A 20,293-nucleotide genomic window follows, 5' to 3' on the forward strand; every position below is an offset into this window, starting at 1 on the left:
CTCATGTTCCAATTTTTATAAATTGGCATCAGTTCTAGAAGCAGAAGCATAAATTAGATATTAGAGAGATGATTATCTGACTATAGGTGTTCATGATAAGAAAATGTTTGTGGCTTAATAAATTAAACAAATTGAATTAAATAATTTATTGTTAACAAATAGGCTTATTTAGACATTTGATGATATTACCTAAGCTCAGATAACAGTTTTATCTTGCATGTTTTGCTCATTCGCAGATAAACTTTAGTCCCTTTGATCAAAAACCAGTTATTCTATTCATGCCATTTAAAATTGTGTCTCATTGAACAGAGAGGCTGTTGGGTTTTATTTCATGAAGATTATCTGTGAACATTTTAAGTCATCAGAAAATATTGGAAAAGCTCTACTGCTCCACATTGACATGCTTTTACAAAGAAAGGAAGAACTGCTTGCCAAGGAGAAGATTGAAGAAATCATTTTAGGTCAGTAGGATTTCTGCAGGTTTTATTTTTTTTTTACTTTTATTTTTTTAAGATTTTATTTATTTGTCAGAGAGAGAGAGGGAGAGAGAGAGAGAGCACAAGCAGGGGGGAGCAGCAGGCAGAGGGAGAAGCAGGCTCCCCACTGAGCAAGGAGCTCAATGAGGGACTTGATCCCAGGATGCTGGGATCATGACTTGAGCCAAAGGCAGACACTTAACTGACTGAGCCACCCAGGTGTCCCTTCTGCAGGATTTAGAAAGGTGTTAATATGCATGTAATTCTTAGATGTCAGAACAGTGGCAAAATCCTTAGGTCAGTGGATCCCTTTTTCTCACTTCCTTTTTTTCTCCCTAATAACCATTAGCTATAACACCTCCCTGATCTAGATTTCACAAACTAGAATGAGAAACAGCAAAAATAGCAAAACATCAGCAAAAACAGACAAACCTCTGAGCTTCAATCTCTTTTGTAGTGAAAAATTGTGAGGTTAAAGGCCTAATTTCATGATTTCAGTGTGATCTCCAATAAGCTGTGTGTGCCTTCTGGCAAGTTAATAACATCTCTGGATCTTGTTTTTTTCTAACTATAAGACAGAGGTGGTGAAATAGCTTCCTAGTTTTTAACTTCCTTTTTAGCCCCAGCATCCTTTTTGTCGTGCAATCTTATGTGAACCCTGTCCCAAATAAAATAGAGTTTCTCTGTTAAAGCAGAGATGTAGAATCAAATTTCAGCATTCCCCTAACCCCCTACCTCTCTGTAGAACTCTGTACCCTGAAGAACACAGATAGTATGATCCCTTTCTTGGAAAATTCTCACCCCAATACATCCTTCCAATTCTGCACATATACAGAAATATAACAGGAGTGATAGTCACTAAATGTTAATACTGGGATTTATTCTGAGTGATGGCATTTTAGGTGACTTGTTGCTTTCTTTCTTTTATTTTTTTTTTTAAAGATTTTATGTATTTTTTTTTTTTTCGAGAGAGAGAGGAGGAGAGAGGAGGAACAGAGGGAGAGAGACAAGCAGACTCCACGATGAGCACGAGCCTGATATGGGGCTCCATCTCACGACCTCAGTACCATGACCTGAGGCGAAATTAAGAGTCAGATGTTCAACTGACTGAGCCACTCAGGCGCCCCTACTTTCTTTATATTTTACCAGATTTGTTGAATTTTTACAAGCATGTATCATGTTTTTATAAAAAGTCACTGATGTTTTTAAAAGGAAATCTTTTTTTTTTTTTTAAGATTTTATTTATTCTTTTGACAGAGACATAGAGAGAGAGAGCACAGATAGGCAGAGCGGCAGGCAGAGGGAGAAGCAGGCTTCCCGCTGAGCAGGGAGCCTGACAAGGGACTCCATCTCAGGGCCCTGGGATCATGACCTGAGCTGAAGGCAGCCACCTAACCGACTGAGCCACCCAGGCGCCCTTAAAAGGAAATCTTTTGAGCAGATAATCTCTAAGAGCCTTTGAACTCTAGATTCTGTGAGCCATATTTAATTGATAATATGCTCCCTCACAAGAATCCAGTTATTTTTAGACCCAATTTTGATAAGTTTGATTATCTGGTTTTCCACCCCTTTAGCATTTTAACGGTAGCATATTACAAAGAGAGAAAGGGTCTACGGGGAAATACGTAGATAATCTGACCACAGGGGAGGAGAAAACTCTATAAATTTTATAAAACAGTTTCAAATATTTTAAAAAATACAACAGTAGTTCCCAGAGTCACCACTGTGATATTTAAGTATAATAAAATACAATAGTTGTTAGTTATTGACCTTGAATGGGCAAGCAAAGATTAAATTGTGCTTCAGAAAACTAGAAAGTATGTTTACAAAAACATAATTTAGGGGCGCCTGGGTGGCTTAGTCGGTTAAGCGTTTGACTGTTGATTTTGGTTCAGGTCATGATCTCAGAGTGTGAGATCAAGCCCCCGTGTCAGGTTCCATGCTCAGTGGGAAGTCTGCTTCTCTCTGTCTCTCTCAGTCTCTGCCCCTCCCCCTGTTCATGCTCTACATGCTCTCTCATCCAAATAAGTAAATCTTTTTAAAAAGAAAAACCTAATTTTTAGAAAAATTTAAGAACTTTAATGAAACAATTTAGACTTTTCAAAATAAAGAATGTTTTATTTTTAATGAAAGTTAACTGTCGGCTAACTAGAAAATGTATTTATCCAGAATGACTAATTTTCCTAAGATTATAGTTAACCAGTTTTATTGTGATATTGAATTATAAACTTATACTCTCAAAGTCATGTAATATTTTAAGTAGGTACATTAAATAGCATTTTACTCTCATGTGAGTAATTTTGTCTAAGCCATGGAACAAATTATGTCTGTTGACTGGGCTGGGAGGTCAGAGACTCTTTGTGTTCTTATCAAGACTTTTGTGGAAATCAGTAGTGCCGAAGGGGTAGAAGAGAAGGGGGTATAGAATTCTGTTACAATTTAAACTTTACCTTAATGTGTGCTAATGTATTTGAACCCTGTAAATGTCTAGACCAGAAACAATCAGACATGAGTTACAATTTAAAGTAATAAAGTTTATGTGTAAACATGGTCTTAAAGTGTTTTACAAAGGCTTTAAGGTATAATTGGCCTTTCTTGTGAACTTGATCTGATCTTGTTAGTACATAATAATATAAACACTTCTTATTAACGATTTTTAGCTTTGTTGTCTCTTCATTCACAATAACATTAAAGCACCAGATGATGATGAAATTTGGAACATGGAAAATACGTTAAAAAGAGACTAAGCTGGAAAACTATCACAGATTGATAGGCGAATTACTGTGATTCTAGCAAACTCTGATTGTATTATATAATCAGTTTTGCTAGTAAACCTAAAATTGATGATGAAAACCTGTCTGAATGTGATTGTGTTTATAGCCATTACTTAAAGATTACAGGTTCTGAATATAGTTAGCGCTCTTATTTAATGTAATAGATCTTGAGTTTTGTTTTTAGAGCTTCGGTTTTTATTTTCAGGTCACCAAACAGGAAGACAATTGACAACAGAATTAGTGAGCTGTTTACACAGCATTCTGTGGAAAAAAGCTGCCAGATGTTTTGAGGTTTGGGAAGAATCTATTTTCATTCTTTATATTCTTTCTCTACCCTAACAAATAAGTGTATTCACTATAAAAATCATAGAGCATCAAATATTTTAATAATCTCTCTGTTTAGGTACCATCTATGTATTAAATATTCATAATGTAGAATGTTAATGGGCATTGGATAAGAATTCATTTAAAACTACTAAGCTTGGTTCATCCCCATTGGGAGCTTACAATGTAGGGAAGTGACATGTCTGATATTAAGATATAGGAAAGTAATTTATTTTAACATGACAAAGAAGAAAGTCAGAGCTTTATTCCCTTTAAAAAACTATGATTTGGAGCACAGAGGATTTGTAGGGCAGTGAAAATACTATGAATGATATTGTGATGATGGATATTTGTCATTATGCATTTGTGTAAGCCCATAGAATATACTACACCAAGAGTGAACCCTAATGTAAACTGTGGACTTTGGGTGATTATGATGTGTCCATGTAAGTTCATCAGTTGTAATATGTACCACTTTGGTACATTTGGTAGAGAATGTTGACAAAGTGGGAGGCATGTGTGGGGGCAGGAGGTATATAGCCAATCTCTGTACATTTCCCTGTTTTGCTGTGAACCTAAAACTGCTCTTAAAAAAAGTTGTTGTGCAATTTAAAAATGCAAAAACGTGGTAATATTTTTTCTCTTTACAAAACAATCCAGGTTTACTATGGAAAAAATTGACACTTCAGATAAGTTGTGTGGTTTTTTTTGTTTTTTTTTTTTTGTTTTAGAAAGTAAAGAATAGGGGTTGGCTCATTTGGTAGAGCATGTGACTCGATCTCGGGATCATGAGTTCAAGCCCCATGTTGGGTGTAGAGCTTACCTAAAAAAAAAAAGAAAGTAAGGCATAGTCGAGAGCACGGGCAATTAATTTCTCAGATATCAGCTGTAGCAACATTTTTCTAGACATATCTCTTGAGGCAAGGGGAACAAAAGCAAAAATAAACTATTGAGACTGCATCAAAATAAAAAGTTTCTGCACAGCAAAGGAAACAATCAACATAACTAAAAGGTAACCACTTGAATGGGAGAAGATATTTGCAAATGACAGATCCAATAAAGGGTTAGTATCCAAAATATATGAAGAACTGATACAACTCAACACCCCTTCCCCCAAAATAATCCAATTAAGAAATGGGCAGAAGACATGAACAGACATTTCTTCAAAGAAGACATCCAGATGGCCAACAGACACATGAAAAGAGGCTCAACATCACTCATCATCAGGGAAATGCAAATCAAAACTACAATGAGATATCACCTCACACCTGTCAGAATGGCTAAAATAAAAAAGACAAGAAACAACAGGTGTAGGTGAGGATGTGGAGAAAAAGGAACCCTCTTGCATTGTTGGTGCGAATGCAAACTGGTGCAGCTACTCCGGGAAAGAGTATGGAAGTTCCTCAAAAAGTTAACAGTAGAACTCTCCTATGATCCAGTAATCATACTACTAGGTATCTTCTCCAAAAATACAAAAACACTAACTCAAAGGGATACATGTACCTTTATGTTTATAGCAGCATTATTTGCAACAGCCAAATTATGGAAGCAGCCTGAGTATCCATTGATAGGTGAATGGATAAAAAAGATGTGGTGTGTGTATATATATATATATATTATTAGACGTGAATATTAGACATGAAGTGGAATATTTGAATATTAGACATCATGGAATGGAATATTAGACATAAAAATGAATGAAATCTTGCCATTTACAATGACATGCATGGAACTTGAGAGTATTATGGTAAGTGAAATAAGTCCGAGAAAGACAAATACCATATAATTTCACTCATATGTGGAATTAAACAAATGAGCAAAGGGAAAAAAAAAGAGAAAGAGAAACCAAGAAACAAATTCTTAACTATAGAGAACAAACTGATGATTACCAAAAGGTAGGTGTGGGGGCGGGGAATGGGTGAAATAGGTGATCAGGATTTAGAAGTGCAGTTGTCTTGATGAGCATGGGGTGATATATGGAATTGTTGAAGCACTACATTGTACACCTGAAACTAATATAACACTGTATGCTAACTATACTGGAATTAACCAAAATGTAGTAGAGATCATACTTGTGTGTTTGCCTGAGTAATTGCTCCCCCCCCCCCACTGATAACCTCCCTCCAAAGAAATGAAAAAAACAAGACAAAATAAATGAAAAAGTGGTTTTTGAGACGCTGGACATCAGGCAATGGAGAGTAATCTTTGGGTGATAGGAAGTAAGCAAGGTGAGTACTTAAGTTGTGTAGCTTACTCCCTTGAGTTTCCAGGCTGTAGCACAAGAAGAGGAACTGAAATGGATCCTAGCAGTCTTCCTAATTTAAGGAGATGGAGCTGAGAGTCTAGGGAGACCAAAGCAGCTAGAGTTCATAAGACAGGGTGCCAGGGAGAAGATCACAGCTCAGAAAGAGACCCCCAGCAGTCAGAGAGTCCTCCTCCCTTGTTTAGCCAAATACTAATTAGGACAATATGGGATGAAAGGACCTGGAGCTAGGGGGGAATAACCATCTAAAAATATTAATGTGGGAACAGTGCCTGGCACTCACAAAGGTCTGGGAATAGGGCCTGTTCATACTAGCCAGACAGAAAATCCTCTAATTCATGGGACATTAGGTAGAAAACTCAGGCAGGTCTTGTCTGACTAGTGGGGAATAATTAGTTCTGCACTGAACATTGTTCCAGACTTACCTAAAATATCAAAAGTATGACCTGAAAGGATGAAATTGATCCCAATAAGCTTAATTGCTTCCCAGAGTAGAGGTCAAGAGTATTTATCAGAATACCAAACTATCCAGCACCCAACAAAGTAAAGTATACAATATTTGGCATCCAGTAATAAATTACCAAGTATACAGTGAGGCAGGAAAACACTTTATAATGAAGAGAATGAGCAATCACTTGAAACTGACATGAAAGTTAGCATTAACTGAACATTAAAATACCTCATATAATTTTATTCCATATATTCAAAAAGTGGAGACACAGAAGATATAAAAGACCCAAATCAAATTTCTAGAGATGAAAACTAGGTCTAGGATAAAAAATATATTGGGTAGTATTAATATCAGATTAGACATTGCAGAGGTAAAGATTAATAAACATGGCAATAGAAGCCATCCAAAATGAACCACACAGGGAAAAAATTTTTAAAAATTAAAATAGCATCACAAGCTATGGAAAGACTTCAGGTAGCTTAATATATGGATAATTGGAATCCCCAAATGAAGAGAGAGAATAAATATATGAAGAAATAATGGTTGAAAACTTTTAACATTTAATGAAAACTCTAAATCAGCATATTTAAGACGTTTAGCAAACCCCAAATACAAGAAACATGAATAAAACTAAACCAAGGCACATAATAATCAAATTGCTCAAAACCAGTGATAAAGAGAGTATCTTAAAAGCAGCCAGAGAAAAATGACAGCCTGCATACAGAGGAACAAATTAAGGAAGACGCTGGATTTTTCATGAGAAGCAGTGCAAGCAAGAAAACAGTAGAGCAACATCTTTTTTTTTTTTTTAAAGATTTTATTTATTTATTTGAGAGAGAGAATGAAAGAGAGCACAAGAGGGGGGAGGGTCAGAGGGAGAAGCGGACTCCCCGCTGAGCAGGGAGCCCGATGCGGGACTCGATCCTGGGACTCCAGGATCATGACCTGAGCCGAAGGCAGTCGCTCAACCAACTGAGCCACCCAGGCGCCCCACAACATCTTTAATATAATGAAAAATAACTGTAAACCTAAAATTCTATACACAGAACAAATGCTGTTTAAAAATGAAAAGTAGTTGGTAGGAATGTATAGAAAGAAATCTGTAGTGCACAAACAATGAATCATGGAACACTACATCTAAAACTAATGATGTAATGTATGGGGATTAACATAAGAATAAAAAAATAAAAAAATAAAAAAATAAAATCTGTAAAAAAAAAAAAAAGAAAGAAATCTGTAGAAAGCAGTATGGTGGTTCCTCATAAAATTTAAAATAGAATTACCATATGATCCAGCAATTCCAATTCTGGATGTATATCCAAAAGGATTGGAAGGAGGATTTATAATTCAAAAAAAAGGAGATAAAATAGTATTATGAAGAATATTTAATAATCCAAAAGAAGCAGAAAAAGAGGAAAGAGGGAACAAATTTAGGTAGGACAAATGGATAACAAATAGGAAGATGATAGATTGAAATCTCAGCATATGCAAAACTCACATTAAATTAAAATGACCTCAACTCTTCAGTGAAAAACAGACATTGTCAAAATGGGTTAAAAAGCAAGACTCAACTTTATGACTGCTTAAAAGAGACATAAATATGAAGATACAAATAGGTTACAAGCAAAAGAATGAGAAAAAATATAGACATTCTAAAATTTATACATAAAAGCAGAGGAATGAAAATAGCTAAAAATAATTCTGAGAAAAAAGGAACAGAGAGGGAGGAATTACTCTACCTGACTTCAAGATTTATATAGCTACAATAATCTTGACTGTGTGGTATTCTCAGAGAGATAAACACATAGACCACTGGAACTCAGTGGAGAACCCCAAAAGAATCCCATACCAGTGTGCTCAACTTATTTCCGATAATTTGCAAAAGGATTCAATGGAAGAAGAATGGTCTTTTCAACTAATAGTGTCTGAGTAATTGCACATCCATAGGCAAGAAAGTTAATCTTGATCTAAACCTTACACTTTATACAGTTAACTCAAAGAGGAATCAGTAACAGGAGGAAAACTGGAAAATTCACAAATACATAGAAATTAAACAGCATACTCTTGAGCAACCAGTGGGTGAAAGAAGAAGTCAAAAGAGGGGAAAGAAGGTGAGGCAAACCAGGCAACAGGCTCTTAACTATAGAGAACAAACTGAGGCTTACTGGAGGAGAGGTGGGCGGGAGAATTGATTAAATAGGTGATGGGTATTAAGGAGGGCACTTGTGAGGAACACTGGGTATTATATATAAGTGATGAATCACTAAATTCTACACTGGAAACTAATGTTACACTGCATGTTAACTAACTGGAATTTAATAAGAATTTGGAAGATAAAAAACAATCTTGAGACAAATGAAAATGGAAACCTAAGTTACCAAAATATATCGGATGCAACAAAAGTAGTTCTAAAAGGGAAGTTTATATTGACAAATGCCTCAGTAAACAACCTAGTACACTTATCTTGATGAGCACTGAGTAATTTATGGAATTGTTGAATCACTATATTGTATACCTGAAACTAATATAACACTGTATTGTAACTACACTGGAATTAAAAGAAAAGAAATAAAAATAATAAAAAAAATAAACAACCTGACTTTACACCTCAAGGAACTAGAAAAAGAATAACTAAACCCAAAGATCGCAGAGAAAGGAAATAACAGAAAAGCAGAGCAGAAATAAATGAAATAGAGATTAAAAAAAAAGAAAGAAAATTTCAACAAAAATGAGAGTTGGTTTTTGAAAAAATAAACAAAATTGCAAATGTTTAGCTAGACTAACCAAGAAAAAGCAGAAAAAAAAGATAGTGGACTCAAATAGAATTAGAAATGAGAGACATTACAGCTGATACCTCATAAATACAAAGGATTGTAAGAAACTATAGTGAACAATTATGTGACAACAAATTGGATAATTTAGAAGAATGCATAAATTTCTAGAAATTACAAACTACCTAGACTGAATCATGAACAAATAGAAAATGTGAACAAATCAGTAATGAGTAAGGAGGTAGAATCAATAATCAAAAATCTCCGAATAAAGTACTGCCTAGGACCAAATTGTTTCATGGGTAAATTCTACCAAACAGTTGAAGAAGAATTAATGCTAATTGTTCTCACACTCAGACTCATCCCAGACACTTCCAAACTATTTTACATGGCCAACATTGCCCTAATACCAAAGCCAGACAAGGACACTATAAGAAAAGGTAACTGCAGGCCAAAATCCCTGATGAACAAAAAAACCCTCAACACACTACTAGCAAACTGGATTCAACAACATATTAAAAGGATCTTACACAGTGACCACATGGAAATTTTCCCTGGAATTCAAAGAAGGTTAAGTATGCAAATGAGTAAATATGATACACCACATTGAATGGAATGAAGGATAAAAATCATATGATCATCCCAATAAATGCAGACAAAAAATTTAACAAAATTCAACATCCTTTCATGATGAAAACTCTCAACAAATTAGGTATAAGTGGAATGTACCTCAACATAATAAAGGCCATACCTGACAAGCCCACAGCGAACATCATACTCAAGGGTGAAAAACTGAAAACTTTTCATTAACGATCAGGAACAAGACAAGGATGTTCATTCTTACCACTTCTATTCAACATAGTACTGAAGGTCCTAACCAGATCATTTAGGCAAGAAAAAGAAATAAAAGGCATCCAAATTGGAAAGGAAGAAGTAAAGTCATCTCTACAGATGACTTAATATTATATATAGAAAATCTTAAAGACTCCACCAAAAAAAAAACCTGTTAAACAAATTCAGTGAAATTGCAGGATACAAAATCAATATACAAAAATTAGTTGCCCTGGGCGCCTGGGTGGCTCAGTTGGTTAAGCGACTGCCTTCGGCTCAGGTCATGGTCCTGGAGTCCCTGGATCGAGTCCCGCATCGGGCTCCCTGCTCGGCAGGGAGCCTGCTTCTGCCTCTGACCGTCCCCCCTCTCATGTGCTCTCTCTCTCTCATTCTCTCTGTCTCAAATAAATAAATAAAATCTTAAAAAAAAAAAAATTAGTTGCCCTTTTATACAGTAACAATGAACTATCTGAAAAATTAAGAAAACAATCCCATTTATTTTATTTTTTTTAAAAGATTTTATTTATTTCTTTGACAGAGAGACAGCGAGAGAGGGAACACAAGCAGGGGGAGTGGGAAAGGGAGAAGAAGGCTTCCCTCTGAGCAGAGAGCCCGATGTGGGGCTCGATCCCAGGACCCCGGGATCATGACCTGAGCTGAAGGCAGATGCTTAACGACTGAGCCACCCAAGTGCCCCGAAAACAATCCCATTTAAAATAACATCTAAAATACTTAGAAATAAATTTAACCGAAGAGATGAAAGATCTATACACTGAAACCATAAGACATTGATGAAAGAAATTGAAGAAGACACAAGTAAATGGAAAGATATCATGTGTTCACAGATTGCAAGAATTGAGATTGGAAGAATTAATATTGTTAAAATGTCCATATTACCCAAAATGATCTATAGGAAAACCTGTCATTTGTGACAACACAGATAAATCTCGAAGACATTATGCTGTGAAATAAGGCAGACACAGAAAGACAAATACTGCATGATCTCAGTTATATGTGGAATCTAACAAAGTCGAACTTATAAAAACAGAAGAGGATGATGATTATCAGGGTTTGGGAGTTGGGGGAATTGGGGATATGTTGGTGAAAGGATACAAACTTTCAGTTATTAAATGAGTAAGTTATAAAGACCTAAGTTACTGCATGTTCTCTATAATTGTAATAATGTATTATATACTTGAAATTTGCTAAGGGAATAAATCTTAAGTGTTTTCACCACAAAAAGTAACTATTTGAGGTGATGGATATGTTAATTAGCTTGATTGTGGTGATCATTTCACAATGTATTTGTATATCAAAATGTCTTGTTTTACTCCGTAGAATCAGGTACTGCAAAATAGAATGGTATTCTTGTTCTCTTTTAGAAGGCCTGTATTTCTTTATGGAACAGATTTAAAATTACTTCAGAATTCCCTTCTCCTATTGATTCTCTTTCTTTTCCCTCATTTTCCAGTCTTGCAGAATGATATTTTTAAACTCCCACTTCCAACACTGGAGAAGAATATAATCTTGATTCTAAATAGTAATAAGCAGTGTTGGACCTACACAGCACAGTTTTTTCTAGTTGAAGAGTGTTTTATTCCATTTAGGTCCTAATGACTCCTGTTCTTCGTTGAAAAATGTGAAGCGTCTTGATGGGGAGGGTACAAGGGACTCATCTACCTTACACACACCTCATGGTGTGCATGAGCAATCTGAATTTTCTTAGTTTAAAAAATGTTACCCAGATTATTTCTATCAGATTTTTCCTAATAGTGTCTTACCCTTGAAAAGTTGTTAGTGCCTCAAAAGTAAAAAAAAAAAAAAATTGTACAAAAACACAGTGGCACTTCATTATCATAGTGAAAAACCTGGAAATCAATTAAATATCTAGCATTAAGAAAATCATTGTATATTAACTTAATTGAATGTTAAATATTCCTTAAATTGACAACTGTGAAGACTCCATAGTAATATAGATTAATATTTACAAAATAAAGTCAAATGGAAAGAATGGAACATGAAACTCTAATATAAACTATGATTGCAACTATATACAAATACAAAAGGACAAGGTTAAAATGGAGTGTAAAAAAATGAAAATAGCTGTATTAGCATGGTGAATTATGGATATTCTTTTTAAAAATTATTTTTTTAAATTCTTTTTAATGTTCAATTAGTACATCATAAGTTTTTGTTGTAGTGTTCAGTGATTCATTAGTTACGTATTTAATAACTAAAATTGTATTTTGAGTTTTCTAGGGTGGTTCACCACCCCTCAGACTTTCCATCCCACATGTGAAATTTCTTTTTAAAAAATTTTATTGAGGTATAATTGACACAGTTAAGTGTACAATGTGATGATTTGACTAGGTATATGTATACATTATGAAAGAGTTCTAACCATTGATTAACATATTCATCACTTTTTTTAGTGAGAATATTTAAGTTCTATTAGCAAAATTCAATTATACAACCTAGTATAGCTGTAGTCAGCTATAGTCACCATGTTATACGTTAGATCCTCAGACCTTTTTCATTTTTTTTTTAAGATTTTATTTATTTGACAGAGGGACACAGTGAGAGAGGGAACACAAGCAGGGGGAGTGGGAGAGGGAGAAGCAGGCTTCCCGCGGAGCAGGGAGCCCGATGCGGGGCTTGATCCCAGGACCCTAAGATCATGACCTGAGCCGAAGGCAGATGCTTAACAACTGAGCCACCCAGGCGCCCTGACCTTTTTCATTTTATAACTGAATGTTTGTACCCTTTTACCAACCTCTCCCCATTTCTCCTGCCCTCCAGTCCCTCCCAACCACTCTTCTCTCTGTTTCTAGAGTTTAACTTTTTTTTTTTCCAGATTCTACGTATAAGTGATGACATGAAAGATTTTATCTTTGTCTGGCTTATTTCACCTAGCATACTAGTCCTCCAGGTTCATCCTTGTCACAAATGGCAGGATGCCCCCTCTTTTTTATGGCTGAATAATATTCCATTGTGTACATATACCATATTTTCTTTATCTCTTTATCAGTAAATGGACACTTAGGTTGTTTCCTGTACCTTGGCTATTGTGAATATTGCTGCAGTGAACATGGGAGTAGAGATATCTCTTTCAAATAATGACATGGGATTGCTGGATCATATGGTAGTTCTAATTTTAATTTCTTGAGAAACCTCCATACTGTTTTCCATGATAACCCTACGTTTTACATTCCCACCAACAGCGTACAAGGTTTCCCTTTTCTCCACATCTTCACTAGCATTTGTTATCCCTTGTCTTTTTGATAATAGCAACTCTAATAGTTATGAGATGATATCTCATTGTGGTTTTGATTTGCATTTTCCAGATGATTAGTAATGTTGAGCACCTTTTCTTCTACCTGTTGGCCATTTGTATGTCTCCTTTTCTTAAAGATTTATTTATTTGAGAGAGAGAGCATGAGCAGGGGGAGGGGCAGATGGAGAGAGGAGAGAGAGAATCCTCAAGCAGACTCCCAGCTGAGCGTGGAGCCTGACCTGGGCCTTGATCTCACAACCCTGAGATCATGACCTTGAGCCAAAATCAAGAGTCGAATGCTTGGGGAGCCTGGGTGGCTCAGTTGGTTAAGCATCTGCCTTTGGCTCAGGTCATGATCCCAGGGTCCTGGGATCGAGCCCCACATCGGGGTCCCTGCTCACCAGAGAGCTTGCTTCTCCCTCTCCTGCCCTCCCCTGATTGTGCTCTCTCTCTTTCTGTCAAATAAATAAATAAAATCTTAAAAAAAAAAAAAGAAGAATCGAATGCTTAACCGACTGAGCCATCCAGGCGCCCCTGTATGACTTCTTTGGAAAAATGTCTATTCAGGTCCTTTGCCCATTTTTAAATTGGTTTTTTTGTTTTTTGTTTTTTGCTTTGCTATTGAGTTGTAGGAGTTCTTTGTATATTTTGGATATTAACCCTCTATTGAATATGTGGTCTTCAAATATTTTCTCCCATTCCCTAGGTTGCCTTTTAATTTTGTTGATGGTTTCTCTGAAATTTCTAATGTGGGGAAAGAAGAGAGAATATTGATTGCCACTTAATCTGTAACTTATACTGATCTAGACGGATCATAAAATGCACTTAGAACTCAACTAGAGAGGGTATTGTGTTTTGGTTGCCTAAAAAAGAAAACAATACAATTTCTTGTTTTTTTTCTAGAGGAGACTTAGAAAAATTAAGGTCAAATGTAGAGATATCTCTGTAATTTTATTATTTCTTTTCAACCTTTAGGTACAAAGTTACGCTGATGCCCTAAACTGGTACTATTATTCTCTGAGATTTTATGCAGCTGATCAAACAGATCTGGACTTGGCCAAGCTGCGGAGGAACATGGCTTCCTGTTACCTGCATTTGAAACAACTTGATAAGGTCTTTTGATTTATCTATTTTTCTTTTTCTTTTTTTTTTTTTTTTAAAGATTTTATTTATTTATTTGACAGAGAGAGACAGTGAGAGAGGGAACACAAGCGGGGGCCAGCGGGAGAGGGAGAAGCAGGCTTCCTGTGGAGCAAGGAGCCCGATGCGGGGCTCTATCCCAGGGCCCTGGGATCATGACCTGAGCCGAAGGCAGACGCTTAACGACTGAGCCACCCAGGCGCCCCTGATTTATCTATTTTTCAAAGGCAGGAGGTGTTACATGCAGTGGCAGAGAGGTAGATACAGTTTGGTGTGTCTTCTTGGCTACGAGGTTAAGATATCTGAGAGTTCTTTCATACAAGATAAACTCAAATTGATATTTTCCTGATTTGTACACTGTAAACATGACTGATTGGGACTTCCCAGAAAGAGAGAACTTGAAAAACTATTAATTCCATTACTTACTGGGTTTTTTTGGCATCCTTTTCTGAAAAGTAATATATTATTGGAACTTCTGAACAAAGTTGTCTTGCTACTAACCATCTGCAATATTGTCTTTGAAGCCGACTAAATTTTAAGGTATACTTTTATTGGTCAAACATTTCAGTGTGGGAAAATACTCAGATAAAATGGTCATTCTTTTATGTACTGGGTTATCTGTTACCTATCCAACTACTTCAGAAAATGTTTAGCAACCGATTGTTTTTCAGAACAAAATTCTAGGAGGTGAATGAGATAAAAACCTATTTAAGGAAGGGACATTTCTTCCTTTGGGCATCATATAGTATGCACTTAAGTGGGGAAAGGTATTGGCTTGTGGAAGGACAAGTGTGGGCCCAGATAAAATATGAAGGCTTTTGTTGCTTTTCAGGTTTTAATGACAAGTTTAGGGGAAAATATGTGATTACTGGTTGCAATTCCAGACATTTTCTTTGCGTTTTTGTTTACTTTGAAGGGTTGTTTGACTAAATACTTTAAATTTTCTTTCAAAAGAATATTTACCATTTAGTTTGTATTTTAAAAATTTATAGTTCTGGAAGAGAAGTTGAAATGTTACTTAGTTCATGATATTTCAGCATAGCCTAGCATTTAAGTGTTTCAGAAAGATAGTTGACACTACTATTGACTTAAAGACCTGAAAAAAAAGATTATCATACAGGTTTCATTACCTAATTCATTATATTTCTGCGTAGGATGCCATTAACTATTTCAGAAAGATAGTTGCTTACTTAAAGACATAAAGAAGGTGATCAGAAAGTTACTGTAACTTTCATGATTTATGTTGGCCTGATAGTTTGGGAAGGACTTGGAGTCAGACATGCCATTTGGATGAATACTTTTCAGGCCAAGGAAGGGTATCTCTTCTGCTATCTGTTCAGCTAATGCAGATAGAGTACAGCACAAGACACTGTGATAGTCTTTGAGGTTACAGACATGAATAAGACATAGTAGCCTTTAACTCAACCAAGCAGCTAGCCTCAGGGTATCCTAATGGGCAGATCTTTAAAGGTTTTATTTATTTATTTGAGAGAGAGAGCGAGCGCACGCATGAACGGGGGGTGGGTGAGGGGCAGAGGGAGAGGGAGAAGCAGACTCTCCATTGAGCAGGGAGCCCAACGTGAGGCTCGATCCCAGGACCCAAGGATCATGACCTGAGCCAAAGACAGATGCTCAACTTACTGAGCCACCCAGACATCCCTAGAATATGAGGCTCTTTTTTAAGAGTGGAGGTCAGGCATAGGGGACCAGTCTGGGATGCAGTTACTAGAATTGAAGTGAGTAGATACAGTCTTTCAAGACTTGAAGCAGTGCCTCTTCCTTTTTTTTTTTTTTTTTTAAAGTAGTCTCTACACCCAGTGTGGGGCTTGAACTCACGACACTGAGATTGAGTCACATGCTCCACCGATTGAGCCAGTCAGGCACCCTGAAACAGTGCTTCTTAAGTCTCCTCTGACTAATGTCAAGTTTGATCTTAGAGCCTAATACAGGACTAAGCCTATAATTTGGAGTACAAATGGTATTAGTAGTAAGGAGGAGAAGAAGAGGAGAGCGGGAAACCAGGCATGTCCTAATAGTATATACTCAGCATGTAATTATATCATTTAAGGCCAGACTGGTGATGAAGCCAAAAGTTATTCTCAGTATGTTCAAGGTAATCTTGTTGATTACTGTTAGTATATTTTTCTCTTCATCCTTTCTGTCTTGAACTTAGCAGACATTGATTTGGTACCCGCCATATGTAAGCAATACTCTCCTGTGCACTAAGACAGATAGGTGAAAAGAAATTACACAATCCATTATATTTTACTGTTTTACTATTCCCACCTTCCCTTGTTAATTTTCATTGTCTTTTTTTCACTCCTTTCCTTGAGCTATTTGAACATTGTTCAGAAAAAATTTATGAAACCATGTTTACTGGATCTGCTAAAATTGCATGGTTTTTCAGCTAGGTACTCAGTAAAACGGACTCTTACTAACTTTCTGTCATATTCCTCACAATGGTGATTCCCAAATTTTTTGTCCTTAGGCCACCATGCTTTACCCTTCCCTTTAGCAAAAAACTTTATCTTGTAATTTTCTGAACTTATAGCCACTCACATAAACTTCGTCAGCTTTTCCTTTCTTTACACTTCCTTTCTTCTTCTTATCTCTTAGAAAGAACTTTTTCTGGGGACCTTCTCTACAAATCTCAACTTGAACTCTTTTTTTTTTTTTTTAAAGATTTTATTTATTTATTTGACAGAGAGACAGCGAGAGAGGGAGCACAAGCAGGGGGAGTGGGAGAGGGAGAAGCAGGCTTCCCGCGGAGCAGGGAGCCCGATGCGGGGCTCGATCCCAGGACCCCGGGATCATGACCTGAGCTGAAGGCAGACGCCTAACAACTGAGCCACCCAGGCGCCCTCAATTTGAACTCTTTAATATTTCTCTCTCAACTGTTTCTTTCCCCATCACTACAATTATTTTGACATCTTCTTTATTCAAAAACCCTCCTTCAGTCTTGTCATCCTGCTCAAATTACAGTTCTCTCTTGTCCTTCCTTTCACCAAACTTTTTAACCTAAAATTACTGCTGATATTTTTTTCACTGTGCATTTATTTAAAAAATATGTATTGACTGTCTACTATATGTTAAGTACTGTCCTAGGCATTGGAGTATAGTAATGAACAAAATAGACAAAAACACCTACACCCATGGAGTTTATCACTCTACTAGGAGAGACAGAAAATAAAAAGATGAATATTATGGTATATTACAGAGGTCAGCAAAATTTCTGTGAAGAACCACATAGTAAATATTTTAGGTTTTTTACACCATACAGTGTCTGTTGCAGCTATTCAACTCTGCTGTTGTACCATGAAAACAGCCATAGACCATGTGTAAACAAATTGGCATGGCTGTATTCCAATGAAACTTTATTATTTAGGAACACTGAAATGTGAATTTCATATAATTTTCATGTGTCATAAAATATTATTCTTCTTTGGATTTTTTTTCAACCTTTCAAAAATGTAAAAGCCTTCTTAGCTTGTGGACTATACAAAAATAGATGGTGGCCTAGAAGTGGCCCAAAGGCCATAGTTCGCTGGCCCTGTTACCTTAGTGATAAGTGCTATGGAGAAAACTAAGGAGGAAAGGGTGGCATTAAATGTTTTAGAAGAGGAATAAAGGGTTGAAATTTTAGAAAGGGTGGCCAAGGAAGGCCCCAGTGAGAAGGTGATTTTTGAGTAGAGACCTGAGGAAATGAGGGATCTGGCTATGTGGGTATCTGGGGAGGGGGGAATCCCACGGCATTCCAAATAGCAGGAATAGCAAGTGCAAAGGTAGTGGGGATAGGAGCATACCTGGGGTATTTGAAGAATAGAAAAGGGACGGGTGTGGCTTTAGCACAGGTAATATTAAGGAAAGTAGGAACTGTGATCAGGGAAAATAGTGGGGAAACGGATCATGTAAGAAAGACATTGTAGTTCATTGTAAAGATTTGTCATTAATGCTAGGTGAGATGGGGAGCCATGCAGGGTTTTGGGCAGAGGAATGACATGATCTGACTTGCATTTTATTTTATTTTTTGAATTTAAAAAATTTTTAAGATACAGAACACTTCACAAATTTGCATGTCATCCTTGTGCAGCGGCCATGCTAATCTTCTCTGTATTGTTCCAGTTTTAGTATATGTACTGCCAAATTGAGCACAATCTACCCTGCATTTTAATAAGATCAGTCTTAGCACTGTATTGAATAGGCTAGGGCAGGTGCAAGGGTGGAGGCAAGGAGACCATTTAGGAGGCCACTGAAATAATCTAGGCAAGAGATGAGGTGGCATGGACTGGAGTGGAAGAATTGTGGATGGGGAGCAGATTCTAAATAGAGTGTAAAAGTAAAGATGACAGAATTCCCTGACAATTCCCAACCAGATGTAGGATAGAAGAAAAAGAATAGACAAGGCTATCTAAGGTTTTTGGCCTCACTACCTATCCCCCTCTTGATGATTTTTGCATCTTTGATTCTATAAAGATCACTAGTGACCTTTTAATGATCAGGTCTAATGATCTTTTCTCAGTCCTTCTTATCCTCTGATCTCTCTAGCACAAAACAATGTAATACTGTCAACCACTTCATCCTTCTGGAAACTTTCTCTTTGGCTTCTATGACATCGTTTAATCCTATTTATTGCTCTAGCTATTCCTTCTCTGTTTCTGTTACTGGCTCTTTTCACCAAATAAATATTGGATGAGGGCAGGTATTATGTTTGTCTTCCTCACTATTTTATCCCTAACACCCATGACCATGCTTGGTACGTGGTAAGTTTTCAATAAACATTTGTTGAGTGAATTTATTATCTGGTCTCTCTTTTTTTTTTCTTCTTCTGTACACTCTACCCTCAGTAATCCATCTTAGCTTCAACTCTTCATTCCTAAATCTGTATGTCTAGCCCTGATCTCTCTCATAGCCCACATTCACTTTTCTATTGTTGGGTGTACCCAGCAATCTGAGACTGAAATTTTAGATTCTTGGATTCCTTCTGCTCCCCCTGTATTCATCACGTGCCATGGCTGATCAGTTCTATTTCTGCAATATTTTTGCCAGCTGTCTCCTCTTCCATCTTTACCTCACTACTCTAGTCCAGGCTTTCATCACCTCTGTCACCATTGGAATAATGTTCTAACCAATTACAGGGAGCCATTCGATCATTTTCAGTGGCTCTCTGTAAATAAAGACCAAATTCCTTGGTGCTTAAGGTCCTCCAAAATCTAGACATAATATAATCCTATTTTATTTCCATTACATGTATACTGTGTTTGTCCTAAATTGGATTATTTGCAGCTTCCTAACCATGATCTGTGCTTTTCTACCTCTGTACCTTTTTCCATGCTTCTCCATTGTGAATGACCTCTTCCCTGCATTTCTACCTTATGAAATTTCCTTTATCAAAGCCTAGGTCCTAATGACAGTCTTCGCTTTATAAGGAAATTTCTGAGTCTTACTTTTCTTCTAAAACTTTGTAACACTTCTGTTTATACCTAGGTACTTATATTCTGCACTGTATTCTAGTTATTTGTATACCTGACGTAGCCCCCTATCAGAGTGCCACCTCCCTGAGACAGGGACCATATCTTATCTTTATTTTCCCTGACAGCTGGCATAGAGACTCAATAAACACCTGTCAGTTTCTTGTGATTAAAGGAATTGCATTTGTTCATACTGTTTCTGTCCTTGCTCCTGTGGAAAATCGGAAACTAAAAGTGATGAAGATCTATGCTTGATTATCAGAACTGAAGGAGATTACATTGTTTTAGAAAACACCCCATTATTCTTTTTTTTATTATTATGTTATGTTAATCACCATACATTACATCATTAGTTTTTGATGTAGTGTTCCATGATTCATTGTTTGCGTATAACACCCAGTGCTCCATGCAGAACGTGCCCTCTTTAATACCCATCACCAGGCTAACCCATCCTCCTACCCCCCTCCCCTCTAGAACCCTCAGTTTGTTTTTCAGAGTCCATCGTCTCTCATGGTTCGTCT

The 20,293-nt window shown here is 36.6% G+C and overlaps 1 protein-coding gene and 1 non-coding gene across 2 annotated transcripts in view; one reads left to right on the forward strand and one right to left on the reverse strand.

Annotated features, from left to right (window-relative positions):
- Window positions 1-20,293, forward strand: part of TEX11 (testis expressed 11) — a 292,288-nt gene that overhangs the window by 140,931 nt on the left and 131,064 nt on the right. Inside the window, exons 12-14 of the mRNA XM_021679728.1 lie at window positions 310-461; window positions 3,456-3,541; window positions 14,140-14,277. Coding sequence (XP_021535403.1) covers window positions 310-461; window positions 3,456-3,541; window positions 14,140-14,277 — 376 coding nt within the window. The remainder of the gene's footprint in view (window positions 1-309; window positions 462-3,455; window positions 3,542-14,139; window positions 14,278-20,293) is intronic.
- On the reverse strand, window positions 18,350-18,456 carry LOC123323457. The gene has a single exon (XR_006539402.1). It is a non-coding gene; the product is annotated as a U6 spliceosomal RNA (small nuclear RNA).

The sequence above is a fragment of the Neomonachus schauinslandi genome, chromosome X (assembly GCF_002201575.2).
Source record: "Neomonachus schauinslandi chromosome X, ASM220157v2, whole genome shotgun sequence".
Classification (NCBI taxonomy): domain Eukaryota; kingdom Metazoa; phylum Chordata; class Mammalia; order Carnivora; family Phocidae; genus Neomonachus; species Neomonachus schauinslandi.